Source organism: Diorhabda sublineata, chromosome 4 (genome assembly GCF_026230105.1).
Source record: "Diorhabda sublineata isolate icDioSubl1.1 chromosome 4, icDioSubl1.1, whole genome shotgun sequence".
Taxonomy (NCBI): Eukaryota; Metazoa; Arthropoda; class Insecta; order Coleoptera; family Chrysomelidae; genus Diorhabda; species Diorhabda sublineata.
In genome coordinates this window covers 35870856-35887453 of record NC_079477.1, presented here as the reverse complement: position 1 = coordinate 35887453, position 16598 = coordinate 35870856, and the positions used below count along the sequence as shown (strand labels likewise).

The window sequence follows — 16598 nt, the reverse complement described above, 5'->3', positions numbered from 1 at the left end:
TAATGAAAAAACTTTTTTAATTGATAAAAAATTTAATACCAAACATTCGTCAAATGACATTAACAATTGTCAACGTCAAATATATACAAAATTCTTTTATTGATACATATGAATAATAATAATTAATAATAACACTATTATAATCAAATTTAAATAAAGTGATTATACATAAATATTTGAAAAATATTTTTTAAATTTATAGTTTAGTAGTTGTATATTTCAATAATTTCGTATAGTAACTAATAGAAGAAGAAGAAGAAATTGAAGGTTAGATTTGTGTGACACATAGTTTGTTATACTAATATTTATATTTAGTTATTAATATTATATATTATTATTTGTGATATGAATAAACCTTTAGTTATAAGTGGGGAGGCTTCAGAAACTGATAGCGAAGATGAATCTCCAACAGTAAAAGTATGTACATAACCTAACTTCATAACGTAGTTTTATTTCGTATTGTTTAGGTTAATAATTTAACAAATTCAGTACAAGGAGCAGTAATAACCGGAGAAGATTCCGAATCTGATAACGGTAATATAATTCAATTAATCTAAAATATATTATACTCAAATTTATTACAGATACTTATAGTTCTGTTGTACCTAAGGGTGAAGTTAAATACGATTCTTTATTCCACCAAAAGTTACGTGAGTAATAGAGAATCTTTGATGTTCAATGTATTTTTCACGTTAAATATTTTAGGGGAACAAAATGAAAAGTTAAAAGTTAGTTTTGAAAACATATGTCAGTCTCCGGTTAACGAAGCTGGTAAAACTTTGAATTTAATCGATCAAAATTTAATTCGATCTCAAATTACATTACAAATCGCAGTTACTTCGCTTAAAACTTTAAGTATTAACTCTTTAACTATTAAAAGTAAATTACATTCTTTGTTATCTTCTAATTTCTTATCGAATGTTATTTTTAATGATAAATAAATAAAATATACCTGGTGTTCCAATTATTTATTACCTAATAGGGGTGGAATATTGACGTTTTGTTTATAAAAAGTCATCTATCAAACTGAACTTTTCTCTTTTAAGTAGTTCAGAATATTTCGGTTCAATAACTGCATAATCCAATTGGTACAGGTTAAGTCGTAAAGGAAAGAAGAATGGCATAACTTTATTATTATTTTCACGAATAAATGTTCTATATTACTATCTGAATAATCAAATCGATAAAGTCTGAATTATAGGGGAAAGAAGATACTTTTGTAAACTCATTAATATCTATTTTATTTATTTAAGTAAATATAAAAAAATTGTAATTATCGTGTGAAGTGAAATTGTTTTTGTTTGACACGCATGTCAAAATAAATTTCTTTTCGTGTTAAATTGTGTGAGTGCGATAATAAAATGTTGAACGAGGGTAAAAATTGCGTTACAAAGAAAAAACAAAAAGTGTTTAAACCTACGAAAAATTTTCGTTATCTCCCCGGATCGGTATCTAGAGAAACAAATTTGGACGATCTACAAAAGTACAATTCCCATCGTTACAGGGTGAGTATTTTAAACGGAAAATTAAATCTAATAAAAATGTCCAGCTGTTTACCATTCGTAGTACAATGGACACGACTCCCATGCCCATAAATCCCCATAGATTGTTTCCTATGAGTAAAATAGCTGAGGATATTCTTCAATGCGAAACAATTGATAAAGAAAACAAGCGTCTTTTATATAAAATTAATTTTATTAATAGAAACGGGGTGAGTTTCGTGTTTTAACCGGTCGATTCTTGTATTAATACGAATTTTAGGGGTGGGTGGATTGTTATAACCCTTGGGCGTATTTTAGGAAAGACGATTGGTTAAGTTACGAAAGAAAAATGAAACAAAACGATAAAGAAAATAAGATGTTGTATAAAATGTTGTTAAATTCGGTAAGAAAAGTAGTTAAATGTTTGAAATTTTATTAAAGACAATTTCTAATATAGGAATCTTATTATTCTAAAAAAGATATGGATAAACGTTGGGAGAATATTATGGAAAAAATGTCGCATAGTTGTAAATTTCCATTAATTATAACCAAGGCTGTAAATCACGACGCCATTTTGAAATCAGAACCATCTATTAGTAGCGGTTTGAATTTACCCCAAAAAGATACGACAAATCGACCAAAGTAAGAGATAAACGTTGAAAATTTAGTTTTTTTTTATTATTTCCTGTATAATTAAAAGAAAAATCGATTTTTTTACATTCCCGATTTTGAATTTGTAATAAAACTAAATATTTACGTTGACATATGACAGTAGTAAATCTTCTTTTTCTTCCTTCGAAGATGTTTTTTGGAATTCAAAGTTAGAGATGGGGAATATTTGGGTAAGGTGATTATACAATTATATTTCGATTATGTACCGGTGACGGTTCAAAATTTCATGGAATTATGTCGAGGCGATAAATTGTCGTACAAAAATTGTTTGGTACACCGAATAGTACGGGGGCAATTTCTGGAAACTGGAGATATAACGTTAGGAACGGGTAGAGGTGGGACGTCGATATACGGCAAAACGTTCCGGGAAGAAAATCACGTTTTGAAACATACGAAAGCAGGTGAAAATAAGTTATGCTAATGAGGTGCGTTTTGTAGAAAATCGTTTTTTTTTTAGGTGTAGTTTCGATGAAACGGTTACCACCGAACGAAAATAATTCACAATTCGTTATAACGTTAACGAAAATGGAGCAATTAGATCATAAAAACGTTGTTTTCGGTAATGTCGTTAAAGGTTTTGGAAATTTGTTAAAAATTCAAAATTACGGTAGGAAAATAGGTAAACCTTACGTCGACATAATTATATGTAATTGTGGTTTATTATAATAAAATATTTTTTTAACTGTGTTGAATTTTGAATCCCCACCTCTATAAACGCCATTTTTTCGTAGTTTGACGTATTATTCCTATCGCGAAACCTTCGTATACTAATTTTCATTCTTTACTCATCCATTATAATCCAAAATTTTTTATTTTTGTCGATTTTTTGTTTTTATATAAAATTCCTTTACCATTACCCCTTATTCAATCGTTTCAATCCCCTATTTATCAACGTTTACCTCTTATTTAACCAGTCTTAGCTATTTTCTTCTATTTTTCTCGCATTATTTCACGTTTACCCTTTGTTCATCCATATCTCGACACAATTTCTTGTTGGTTACCCCTTATTCTGTTATTATTACCCCTTATTCATTCATTTTAATCCCTATTTGTCAATTTTTACCTCTTATTTATAAAGCTTTAGACGATTTCTTCAGTTTATCTCGCATTCTTGCATATTTACTCATTGTTCATCAAGTTTCTCCATAATTCTCTGTTTGTTTCCCCTTATTCATCCACTTTAATCCCCATTTTTCAATTTTTACCTCTTATTCATACAGTTTTAGCCGCTTTCTCCAGTTTTTCTCGCATTATTACACGTTTATCTATTGTTCATTCATTTCCCTTCACTATTCTTTTATTATTACCCCTTATTCATTCATTTTAATCCCTATTTTTCAATTTTTACCTCTTTTTTTCTTAAGTTTTAGCCGCTCTCTTTGTTTTTTTCGCATTCTTTCACGTTTTGCCCATTGTTCATTCATTTTTCAAAAGTGTTTCTTTAATCTTACCCCTTATTAATGCATTTTAATCCTTTATCAATCATTTCTAACCTCTTATTTATAAAATTTTAACATTTTTCCATATTCACTCCATAGTTATCCACTTTGCATCCATTTTCCCCACAAGTCCTTTATTGTTACCCCTTATTCATCCATTTTAATACCTGTTTATCAACTTTCACATCTTTTTATATATTTTTTAATCGTTTTTTCTGTTTATCCTGTATTCTTCCTTATTTATCCATTGTTTATTCATTTCCACCCACGGTTTCTTCTTTTTTACCCCTTATTTACCCATTATAATCCATATTTATCAATTTTTACCTGTTATTTATTCAGTTTTTCTATTTTCTTCCTTATTTATCAACTTTCTGTACAATTTTCCTTCACTATTATCCTCATTTTTACCCCTTATTTATTCACTTGCACCTTTTATTTATTTACTTGTAGGCTTTTTGTATTCTTATTTCGCATTCATCTACTTCTCCCCTTATTCTTCCATGTCCCCCCCCCTATTTCTTCACTGTTACCCCTTATTCATACGTTCCTTGCACTTTCCCACTTTATTAACCCCGTTACCCCTTATTCACGCACGTTCCCTGCACTTTTAAACTTTATTAACCCCGTTACCCCTTTATTAATTCACGTTCCTTTACCGTCACTTCATATTCGTTCATTTCAATCCAAATTATTGTAAATAAAACAGAAAATAGCTCGATTTTTTTTATTTTATCATATAATACAAAAGATAAACAATACAAACACGCCTAAAAATTATAAAATGGACGTTTATTCAAACTAAAATCTATAAACACCTACAATTTTTTTGGGTTTAATTCGTATCTGTTTGTTCGTGAGTGATCGGTATAGTTTTCTCTTCCTTCGGTATCTTTGGTGTAGTTATCACGAGCAATCCATCCGAAGTCAAAGCCGAAGAAGCCTTCTGGAGATCGTGTCCCTTCGGTACGGCGAATCTTCTAACAATATGCTTCAAAATGAATCCGTTTTCGTCCTGTTTTTCCTCGTGTTTAGCCTCGATTTGAATCGTATTATTGTTCATCGTTTTAATCGTTATTTGTTCCGGTTTGAAATCTTGCAAATTCAATTGAATTTGAAATTTTTCTTTATCCTCGAAGGCGGTGTCTTGTTCGGAATGCTCCATCAATCGGGGATGGTTGATATACGAACCGATCGCTGGTCGAAATAGATCGTCCATTAATTTTAATTGTTGTTCCATCATTCTCATCGGTCTCGAGAATTCTCGCAACAATAAAGGTACGAAAGACATTTTCAAAACACTTTTGGTATAATTCAAATACGATTGCTAGTTTTAAACTGACGAAATCCGGCGGCAACGTTGCTATTTATATTAAGTCAACGAAGTTCACGAGCCTACTAGAATTTACTGGAAATAAAATTGCAGTGACTACTACTACCAATGTCGTATGTGTAAATATATTTTATAATGTAGTTGATAAATATATTTATTAATAACTTTGAAGTTGTTGTTTTAATCTTTGATATACAAAGTGTGTTTGAATATTTGCCCGTTTTTATAGAAGAAAAAGTTTTAAAAAGGTAAGTTTGTATTTTTTATTTAATACTAATTCAAACGTTTACTATATTTGAAACTTATAATTTATCATTTGTGTAGAAATATTTAGTTTGATATAATTGTTTCTTAATTGATAATTAGAATGAAAAATTAACAAATTTTGGTTCATTTTGTGATTTAAATATTATGTATTGGCTTTAACTGTTATTTATACGTTTAAATCGTTTTCATGGTATAAATGCATGTCAAAAAAAGTATTAGTATGTTATATTTGAACGTAATTTCTAAAATGATTTTTATTTTAACGACACTAGGAGTTTTAGCCATAACTTGTTTATTCTAGAGATGACATGATTATTTTTATAGATTTTAGTTCCGAATATTCTCGAAATTTCTAGTAATTTTTGAACTAGTAATAGTGAAAATTTTATTTTTAATGATATTATTACTACGTATATATATTAAATTTGTTTTATATATTTAATAAATAATAAAAAGATAATAATATCGATTTAACGTATAAGTTACAAAATAACTAATAATGTCACATCACCGTTACTGTCAACTGTCGTTAGTTGTCAAAATAGTGTATCAAAACGAAAATTGTTTAAAATTATAAATATGTTGTATTTAGAAGATTATTTGGAAAGTAGGTGAGTATTTTTTAATAAAATAAACGTTTTAATTTCTCTATTTTAGTGATCGAACATTTACCTCAAGAATTACGAGATAGATTTACAGATATGCGTGAAATGGATTTAACGATACACAGTGAGTGATAAACTCATTTAGTGTAAAAAGTGTGTTATATTTCGTTTATTTTTCAGATAATATGGATGAATTAGAGAAAAGAGTTAAAAATTTCTTCAACGAATGTAAAAAATACCCCAACGATTTACCGCAAGCAGTAGACGCGGAGTTTCAAGCTATACGAAAGGAATATTATAAAACTTTGGAAGAAGCCGATGAGAAAGTGAGTTTTTATTAACTTTTTCGTCGTTTTCTTAATGTAATGATTGTTTTAGGTACATCTAGCGAGTCAAATGTATGATTTAGTGGACAAATATTTACGCCGATTAGATTCGGAATTGCACAAATTCAAATGCGAATTAGAAGCCGATAATAAAGGTATAACGGAAGTTTTAGAAAAGAGATCGTTGGAATTGGATACCCCGAACAGTTCGCCGAGCATATCGTCATTTCAACAAAAAGAAAACCGATACGACAGGTATTTATACATAAAATCAAATGACTTAATCGAATTTTTTTCGACAGCTCTTACAGATATTCCAGACCGCGGGCCGAAAAACGCCGAGACAGCAACAACGTGGCCGTACCAGCACAATTGGCTGAAAAACGACAAGCGGTTACACCGGCGGTACCACTAATCGAACCCAGACAACCAACTAATCAAGTTCAAACCCCCACGACCACCCCGGCGATACAGTATGGATTGGGACACACTTTGGGAGCCGGTCCGGCGATAGCGGCGGCCGCTTCGCAAGCGATAGCCGCTACCCAACAGGTAAGCGGTTATTTTATCTCTAGTTATTTGTTATTACAGTGGTTGACGGTTACGTGTAGATGCAGCAGGGTAGGAGGACGGCGAGTTTGAAGGCTTCCTACGAGGCCATCAATACCGGCGGGCACGGTCACGAGTTCGGTATAGGGAGGGAGTTGGCGGGGGCGGCTCAGACCGCCATTCAAGCCATACAACAGGATCACGTCAATAATAAAAAGAAGCACAAGTAAGTAGGATGGAAATGTCGAGTTTTTGTATGTTTTTTTTTCGTTTTTTCTTTTTTTTTTGAAGGAAATGGAGCGCGGGTGGTACCTCTTCGGGTTCGTCGTCGGCTAGCACGGTACCAGCGGCGGTGGCGGCGGTACCGACGCCGGAATCGCCCAACGTCGATTCGAATTCCCAGAACGCCGACGTCGCCGACGGGGAGTGGAGCTACGATCCCAACGAGCCGAGGTACTGTCTCTGCAATCAAGTCTCCTACGGCGATATGGTGGCCTGCGATAACCAGGACGTGAGTTTATGGTCGTTTTTTTTAGTGCGTGGACGATGAAATTGTCTGTTGTTGTTTTAGTGCCCATCGGAATGGTTCCATTATCCTTGCGTCGGGATAACGGCGCCTCCGAAAGGCAAATGGTATTGTCCTCAGTGTACGGCCTCGATGAAACGGCGCGGCGGCAGGAAGAATTAGAATAACTATTTTTTGTTTTTCCGGTTATTAAATGTGGTTTCGAACGTAATTTTGATTCACTTATGAATTTTTCTCATCTTTTTCCGTTTGTTACCTCTTATTTAAACATCCTACCCCTTATTTACACCTTTGCACCCATTTTTTCGAATATTAAAAGTGGTTTCGAACGTAACTTTGATTCATTTATGAATTTTTCTCATCTTTTTCCATTTTTTTACCTCTCTTATTACCCCTTATATACTACTTTTGCGCCCTTTTTTTTTTCGAACATTAAATGTGATTTCTAACGTAATTTTGATTAATTTATGAATTTTTCTCATCTTTTTCCGTTTTTACCTCTTTTATTACCCCTTATTTGAACATCATACCCCTTATTTACTCATTCGCGTCATCAATTTTTCATGCTTACCTTTTTATATTCGTAATTTTAATAGTTTCTTTCCAATTCTATTCTCAATTTTCTAATTTTCAATATATTACCTCTTATTTGAGGTACTTTTACCTCTTATTACCTCCATTTCGATTAATTTCGTGTACTTTCGATGATAATTTTCGCATTTTATTTCTTATTCTCGTAGTTTTTCATGATTTTATTCGCAATTGTGTCATTTTGCTACATGTTACCTCTTATTTGAGGTACCTTCACCCCTTATTACTTCCAAATCGATTGATTTCCGGTATTTTCGTCGTTAATTTTCTATTTTTATCCCCCATTCCCCAATTTTTATAGAATTTTCACCTTTAAATGAGTTTCTATTGTATATATCGGGGTTGTAGGAAAAGTAACACAAGAGAATTGATAAAATTCTTTAATGATTTCAACAATTCCAAAAAAAAAATAAAGTGAATAAAACCGATAAGGAACAAAATGTTTAACGATAAAACTCGAAACAATGGAAATTCTAACCTAAGAAATTCCGTTTATATCAATTCCGTTAATAGAATTCGAAGTATTTTCCGATTTTACGATTTCCTCTTGAGACAATTTCGAATGGGAATGATGTAAACGCGACCTCAATTTCTTAACGACGAACAGGAGCAAGAGCGGGAACGGCGTCAGAACCGCCACGGCGACCGGAGCCACTGCAATCGATAAAAATGTCAATGAAATCCAATTTTCTAACGCCCCTCGTACAAATCGAACGGATCGTAGGGGGGACGCGACTTACCTGTAGTTAGATCGGCTTCGGGTTGGGGTAAAGCGAATCTCAATAGAAATATCGCGATGCCCGTATTCTGGATACCGATTTCGATGGCCATCGTTAAACAATCGACGGGATTCTGTCGCAATAATTTAGATATCAGATAACCAGCTACGTAACCGAGCCATGGGATACCCATACCGGCGACGATTATCTATGGAACATACAAAAATTGTTATAACAGGTCGAAACGGGTCAAGATTATTGATGAAAATTGGTCATAAAGTTTATAAATGACAATCTCACTTATGAAAATGGGTCTTAAAGTTTATAAATGACAATCTCACTTATGAAAATGGGTCTTAAAGTTTATAAATGACAATCTCACTGATGAAAATTGGTCATAAAGTTTATAAATGACAATCTCACTTATGAAAATGGGTCTTAAAGTTTATAAATGACAATCTCACTGATGAAAATTGGTCATAAAGTTTATAAATGACAATCTCACTTATGAAAATGGGTCTTAAAGTTTATAAATGACAATCTCACTGATGAAAATTGGTCATAAAGTTTATAAATGACAATCTCACTTATGAAAATGGGTCTTAAAGTTTATAAATGACAATCTCACTGATGAAAATTGGTCATAAAGTTTATAAATGACAATCTCACTTATGAAAATGGGTCTTAAAGTTTATAAATGACAATCTCACTGATGAAAATTGGTCATAAAGTTTATAAATGACAATCTCACTGATGAAAATGAGTCTTAAAATTTATAAATGACAATCTCACTTATGAAAATGGGTCTTAAAGTTTATAAATGACAATCTCACTGATGAAAATGAGTCTTAAAGTTTATAAATGACAATCTCACTGATGAAAATTGGTCATAAAGTTTATAAATGACAATCTCACTGATGAAAATGAGTCTTAAAATTTATAAATGACAATCTCACTTATGAAAATGGGTCTTAAAGTTTATAAATGACAATCTCACTGATGAAAATGAGTCTTAAAGTTTATAAATGACAATCTCACTGATGAAAATGAGTCTTAAAGTTTATAAATGACAATGTTATCGATGAAAATTGGTCATAAAGTTTATAAATGACAATCTCACTTATGAAAATGGGTCTTAAAGTTTATAAATGACAATCTCACTGATGAAAATGAGTCTTAAAGTTTATAAATGACAATGTTATCGATGAAAATTGGTCATAAAGTTTATAAATGACAATCTCACTGATGAAAATTGGTCATAAAGTTTATAAATGACAACGTTACTGATGAAAATAGGTCATAAAGTTTATAAATGACAATCTCACTGATGAAAATTGGTCATAAAGTTTATAAATGACAATCTCACTTATGAAAATGGGTCTTAAAGTTTATAAATGACAATCTCACTGATGAAAATTGGTCATAAAGTTTATAAATGACAATCTCACTGATGAAAATGAGTCTTAAAATTTATAAATGACAATCTCACTTATGAAAATGGGTCTTAAAGTTTATAAATGACAATCTCACTGATGAAAATGAGTCTTAAAGTTTATAAATGACAATGTTATCGATGAAAATTGGTCATAAAGTTTATAAATGACAATCTCACTTATGAAAATGGGTCTTAAAGTTTATAAATGACAATCTCACTGATGAAAATGAGTCTTAAAGTTTATAAATGACAATGTTATCGATGAAAATTGGTCATAAAGTTTATAAATGACAATCTCACTGATGAAAATTGGTCATAAAGTTTATAAATGACAACGTTACTGATGAAAATAGGTCATAAAGTTTATAAATGACAATCTCACTGATGAAAATTGGTCATAAAGTTTATAAATGACAATCTCACTGATGAAAATGAGTCTTAAAATTTATAAATGACAATCTCACTTATGAAAATGGGTCTTAAAGTTTATAAATGACAATCTCACTGATGAAAATTGGTCATAAAGTTTATAAATGACAACGTTACTGATGAAAATAGGTCATAAAGTTTATAAATGACAATCTCACTGATGAAAATTGGTCATAAAGTTTATAAATGACAATTTCACTGATGAAAATTGGTCATAAAGTTTATAAATGACAATTTCACTGATGAAAATTGGTCAATGCCAATAATACTCACAATTATAGTCATAAAGTTTATAAATGATATCGTTATTGATGAAAATTGGTAGTTTTATAAAATTTCGGACTTACCTGCCACGAAAACAATTTGAACAAATACAAGTTGGTAACAATTGCGAAAATTATTATGAATAATATGAGGAGCGTCGAAAATCCCTTTATTATTCTAACCATGAAATTTGCCACCCTCTTTAGGTACCTCTGAATTAGGTACCCGATCGTCAAGGGTATAATCAAAGCTACAACGTACGTCATTATTTCGGTGTAAGGTACTTCTAATTTTGCGTTCCGGAATATAACTCGACCTAATATAACAAAAAAAATAGAAACTATTAAAAAAAACTGAGAAAATATGAAAAGAAATGTTTGTCGATCGTTAAAATGGGTATTCATCAAAGCCAAACTTTATATATGACTATTCTGACGATGAAATCTAGTTGACAAGTTTATAAATGACTATTCTGACGATGAAACTTTGTGATATCTTTATAAATGACTATCCTAGTGATAAAATCTATTTGACAAGTTTATAAATGACTATTCTGACGATAAAAACTAGTTGACAAGTTTATAAATGACTATTCTGACGATGAAACTTTGTGATATCTTTATAAATGACTATCCTGGCTATAAAATTTAGTTGACAGGTTTATAAATGACTATTCTGACGATGAAACTTTGTGATATCTTTATAAATGATTATCCTGGTGATAAAATCTATTTGACAAGTTTATAAATGACTAATCTGACGATAAAAACTAGTTGACAAGTTTATAAATGACTAATCTGACGATAAAAACTAGTTGACAAGTTTATAAATGACTATTCTGACGATGAAACTTTGTGATATCTTTATAAATGACTATCCTAGTGATAAAATCTATTTGACAAGTTTATAAATGACTATTCTGACGATAAAAACTAGTTGACAAGTTTATAAATGACTATTCTGACGATGAAACTTTGTGATATCTTTATAAATGACTATCCTGGCTATAAAATTTAGTTGACAGGTTTATAAATGACTATTCTGACGATGAAACTTTGTGATATCTTTATAAATGATTATCCTGGTGATAAAATCTATTTGACAAGTTTATAAATGACTAATCTGACGATAAAAACTAGTTGACAAGTTTATAAATGACTAATCTGACGATAAAAACTAGTTGACAAGTTTATAAATGACTATTCTGACGATAAAAATTAGTTGACAGGTTTATAAATGACTATCCTGACGATGAAAACTAGTTGACAAGTTTATAAATTACTATCATGGCGATAAAATCTAGTTGAAAAGTTTATAAGTGACTATTCTGACGATGAAACTTTGTGATATCTTTATAAATGACTAACCTGGCGATAGAATCTAGTTGAAAAGTTTATAAATGACGATAAAATTTGATCAAATTTTTTTAAGTGACTATCCTGAAGATGAAATTCAGTCAAATAAAAAGGGAGGGGGAAAGAAAAAATACGTAATTTTTTGTAGATTTGCGAAAGGTGGTTACATTGACTTTCAACATGTATTTTCACACATAATATGCCATATTGACGCTCGAAATATAATTTGAACAAAAACTATCATAAATTTGAATAAGAAATAGGAAATCTACTATTCAAAATTCTAAATAAACAAATTTAATCGATGATTATTCAATGTTAAATGGTTGTTTTCAAAACCAAATGTGCATCGATAAATTTCAATGTAACCTTTGCTTGGAAGTGAATACAGAAAATAAAATACGTTTAATAATTGATGAATTTTTGCTTATTGTTGAATATGTTACTGTATATTGCAACTTTTTTATCGTGGAAAATATCAGAAACGAGTTTAACAGGATAAAATTTTCATCTACCATCCACCCTTAATTTATCATTGGTCTTCTTTGTTGGAAAAATGTTTTAAATAATAAGTGACCCTCGAACATCCCTATTTAAAAACAAAAAAAAAATTAGCACCATTGAACCTTAATATTCTTGTTTAATACCAATGATCCTTAACAAAAGATTGTTTTATTCACCATTTACCCTTAATGGCATTTAAATTAAAATTAAAAAATATTCCATTGACCCTTAATGCATTATTAATGGTCAATGGTATATGAAATATTTGTTATACCGATCGATTTCTTTTAAATCGAAATTATTAAGGGTCAATGGTAACTTGAGGCATTTGAGGATAATTGAAAAATATATTTCATCAAACACTGACCCTTGATTAAATCTTTGGAAAATTGAAAAAAAAGTCTCTAAAATTACCATTGACCCTTAATAATTTCCAATTAAAAGAAATTCATTTGAATATAGAATGTCCCCTCCACCATTGGCCCTTAATAATTCATTTACTAAACAATGTTTCATTCACCATTGACCCTTAATTAAGTCTAAAAAAATTCAAAAAATTTCATTCGGAACCAATAAACCTTATTGAAAAAGTCTCCCAAAAATATTCCATTGATCCTTAATAATTCTCGTTTAATACCAATGATCCTTAACAAAAGATTGTTTTATCCACAATTGACCCTTAATAGCATTTAAAATAAAATATTCCATTGACCCTTAATGCACTATTAAGGGTCAATGGTATATGAAATATTTATTATAAGGAACGTTTTTATTTGAATCGAAATCATTAAGGGTAAATGGTAACTTGAGGCATTTAAGTTTAATTAAAAAATATATTTCATCAACCATTGACCCTTGAATAAATCTGTGGAAAATTGAAAAAAAAGCCTCTAAAATTACCATTGATCCTTAATAAACACCGTCAAATATTTCCCACAGTTGCCAGATTTAATAAAATTTCTAGGTTCTACGAATCTATCGAAAATTGAAAAAAAAAAAACTAGAAAACTGCAAAAATAATTTACGTACCGAGTGTAAAAATCCACAAAGGCATAAAAGCGAACGCGGCCATGGTGCTGACGAACGTCATCGAAATCGACAAACTGATATTCCCCTCCAAGAGTATCGCCCAAACGTTGGAAGCGCCCCCAGCCGGCGAAACTCCCGTGAAGAACAATCCCAACTGCATCGCCGCGTTATCCGGAAAAAGAAGAACGCCCAAAGCGTAACTCAACTGAAACCCAAAAAGAGAAAAATAAACGACGCGAATCGTCGCCCAAAACGACGCTCTCCTCACCGCTGGCATCACGACGAAATGACCGAAAAGTCCGACGCCCGGTCCGATGGGTCTCTTCAAAATCGTCCTGAATTCCGACCAATCGATGGCGCAACCGAAATTGATGTACAACAAACTGATCAAAGTGGCTACCGATGCCGTAAACATCGTATCGATCACCCTCTTTTTCCTTATCACCACTATATCCATATTTCCTGTAGATTCGCTTTTACCGGAACTTCCTCTTTTTTTACACGATATCACAGTTTTACCTGAAATAATCGAAAATTCATTCCGCGTCCTCCCCCACGTATTTACCGAAACTTACCTAAAAAGTTCCCCGTGACGTTAAAACTACCCGAATCGTTCGTTATTAAATATTCTTTATCCAGTGACGCCACGTTTTCATCCTCGCTATAAAGCGTGTAATCACCACCATCTAAAACATCAATTTGATAATACAACGCCCGTTCATGTATATAGACCGAGGTGTAATTGTTTTTTTTTTCGATTTCGTCTAATACATTCAGGAAACGAATTATAACAATCCCCTCGTATATATAACGGTGTTTACCTTGATTTGAAGCGTCGTAATCGACGATTATTGTATCGTACATATGAATGGTGGCGTTTTGGGGGTTGAAAGTTATATTACAACTTTTTACGATAACCGCGTGACATATTAGAATTAATGCCACAAGTACAATTAGAAATTGTACTAAACCTGATATTGGACACATCTACAACAGAAAAATAAAATTTCCGGTTTCAATTAAAACGAATATTTCTCTAATCTTTTTTTTATATATAAATCGGAGTCGAAAATATCGCTTCAAAACCGAAATGTTATTTTCACAAGTGGTTTCCAGTCGCCACAATAATATTTACTTATAGATTTAGCAGATAGGATTCAAACAGTTGAGGGTCACGACAAAACAATATTTTTAATAATTATTTTCTACTTATTGTTTGTATGAAAAAAATTATTTCACAGTCAATATATAGAAAAAAAAACTGTCTAAGAATGTGAAATGTTTGTTAATAAATGATAGAAAACGTTTTATCTATCATTGAGCCTTAATAATGTGTCTTTAAAAAAATAATTGATATTTAAATCGAGCATTGACCCTTAATAATTGTAAATCGAATATATATATATGACAGTAGATACACAAAAACTCTCTAAGAATGCTGAATGTTTGTTAATAAATGGTAGGAAACGTTTTATCTACCATTGAGCCTTAATAATCTGTCTTTAAAATAATAATCGATATTTAAATCGACCATTGACCCTTAATAATTGTAAATCGAATATATATATGACAGTAGATACACAAAAAACTCTCTAAGAATGTTGAATGTTTGTTAATAAATGATAGAAAACGTTTGATCTACCATTGAGCCTTAATAATGTGTCTTTAAAAAAATAATCGATGTTTAAAACCACCAATGACCCTTACGAATTGAAAATCGAATTTATATATGACAGTAGATGAACAAAAAAATTCTCTAAGAATGTTAAATGTTTGTTAATAAATGATAGAAAACGTTTTATTTATCATTGAGCCTTAATAATGTGTCTTTAAAAAAATAATCGATGTTTAAATCCACCAATGACCCTTAAGAATTGAAAATCGAATTTATATATATATATATATATATATATATATATATATATATATATATATATATATATATATATATATATATATATATATCACAGTAAATATCAAAATATTTGAAATGTTTGTTAATAAAACGTTTTATCTACCATTGAACCTTAATAATTCTCATTTTTAAACCAATGAGGTTTAATAAAACTATTCAAATATCTACCAATGAGCCTTAAAAAAACTATTCAAATATCTACCAATGACCCTTAATCGTTCTGAAAATATAAAACAAGTTTTCTGTATACCATAATGATCAAAAATCAAATATTACCGTGAAAATATCCAGAAAAAACTGCATAAGAATGTTAAAAGATTAGTTTCTATTATGATTTCCATGACGAATTCCTGACAAAACGTATTAATTCAATCGTTTAGTTTCGAAAACAATCAATTAAAGACCTATACATTATCTATAATTGTATTAATTAATATTTTACGGATTTAATGATGTAATTTGAAAGCAAGGTTGTTTCAATATGATTACCACTGTTAGCAAGGATTTACAAACGTATTTCTTATCGTTTTTCTACGACCATTTTTTATTATATATACTTTCTTAAAATTTTTGAAATACACTTTATACAGAGAAATTTAAACAATTAATTAACTTCCAAAGTTGATAATTTAATCTGGTATTAATATTTATTGTATTTCGTTTATAAATTACAAACTTTGATAAAGAAATTGAAATTTATTACTTTCTTGCAACTAGTATTTATTCTACGTACAAAATTTATGAATAATTATGCAATATTCCTTTTGGCTTTCTAAAATGATAAGTATTAAGTCGTTACGTGATTTTAAGAGAAAATAAGAGAAAATGATATATATAAACAGTTTTGTGATAGATAATACTTTTAAATTTATAAAATATATCGAAAACATTAAATTTAAATACCTTTTAGTAAAAGATTTATATTAAGCTGGCACTATAATATGATATTTATCCTTCGGAAGCAACATTTACTTTGAAAACCGAACACCTGACGAGCACAACTGCACGTTACTTTCTCAGAAGCATTTATAAATCATATGTCAAGGATAATCCACTCACATTATTTAGAAAAAGATAAATATATATAAATTAATACGTATTAAAAAGAGACGATAAACTTGTTAACGTTTAACTAGTAGTTAGGCAACATTTAATACCG

At 30.4% G+C, this 16598-nt stretch overlaps 5 protein-coding genes across 7 annotated transcripts; 3 read left to right on the top strand and 2 right to left on the bottom strand.

Annotated features, from left to right (window-relative positions):
- Positions 1-254: 254 nt before the first annotated feature.
- On the top strand, positions 255-956 carry LOC130442752 (biogenesis of lysosome-related organelles complex 1 subunit 3). The gene is made up of 4 exons (XM_056777100.1): positions 255-417; positions 468-534; positions 585-650; positions 706-956. The coding sequence occupies exons 1-4, from the start codon at positions 346-348 to the stop codon at positions 939-941; spliced, it is 441 nt and encodes a 146-aa protein (XP_056633078.1). The 5' UTR covers positions 255-345; the 3' UTR covers positions 942-956.
- A 163-nt stretch (positions 957-1119) lies between these two features.
- Positions 1120-2836, top strand: LOC130442751 (peptidyl-prolyl cis-trans isomerase F, mitochondrial-like). Its single transcript, XM_056777099.1, has 6 exons — positions 1120-1505; positions 1550-1711; positions 1762-1884; positions 1939-2123; positions 2283-2554; positions 2611-2836. Exons 1-6 carry the CDS (start codon positions 1362-1364, stop codon positions 2817-2819), a joined length of 1095 nt encoding a protein of 364 aa, XP_056633077.1. The 5' UTR covers positions 1120-1361; the 3' UTR covers positions 2820-2836.
- A 1469-nt stretch (positions 2837-4305) lies between these two features.
- On the bottom strand, positions 4306-4978 carry LOC130442820 (heat shock protein 23-like). Its single transcript, XM_056777179.1, has one exon. The coding sequence runs from the start codon at positions 4881-4883 to the stop codon at positions 4428-4430; it is 456 nt and encodes a 151-aa protein (XP_056633157.1). The 5' UTR covers positions 4884-4978; the 3' UTR covers positions 4306-4427.
- A 723-nt stretch (positions 4979-5701) lies between these two features.
- LOC130442385 (inhibitor of growth protein 3-like) lies at positions 5702-7531 on the top strand. Of its 3 annotated transcripts, none has more exons than XM_056776449.1 (8): positions 5702-5799; positions 5850-5921; positions 5978-6123; positions 6176-6378; positions 6444-6675; positions 6735-6898; positions 6964-7183; positions 7244-7421. In XM_056776449.1, the coding sequence occupies exons 1-8, from the start codon at positions 5772-5774 to the stop codon at positions 7358-7360; spliced, it is 1182 nt and encodes a 393-aa protein (XP_056632427.1). In that variant the 5' UTR covers positions 5702-5771; the 3' UTR covers positions 7361-7421. The 3 variants fall into 3 exon arrangements, with proteins under 3 accessions (XP_056632427.1, XP_056632426.1, XP_056632425.1); XM_056776448.1 differs by having other exon boundaries at positions 5703-5799; positions 6435-6675; XM_056776447.1 differs by having other exon boundaries at positions 5710-5799; positions 6426-6675; positions 7244-7531.
- A 625-nt stretch (positions 7532-8156) lies between these two features.
- On the bottom strand, positions 8157-16487 carry LOC130442607 (sodium/bile acid cotransporter 5-like). Its single transcript, XM_056776883.1, has 8 exons — positions 16343-16487; positions 14346-14511; positions 14100-14210; positions 13793-14043; positions 13525-13729; positions 10720-10952; positions 8530-8716; positions 8157-8443 (listed from the first exon to the last, which is right to left on the bottom strand). Exons 2-8 carry the CDS (start codon positions 14509-14511, stop codon positions 8268-8270), a joined length of 1329 nt encoding a protein of 442 aa, XP_056632861.1. The 5' UTR covers positions 16343-16487; the 3' UTR covers positions 8157-8267.
- Positions 16488-16598: the final 111 nt, after the last annotated feature.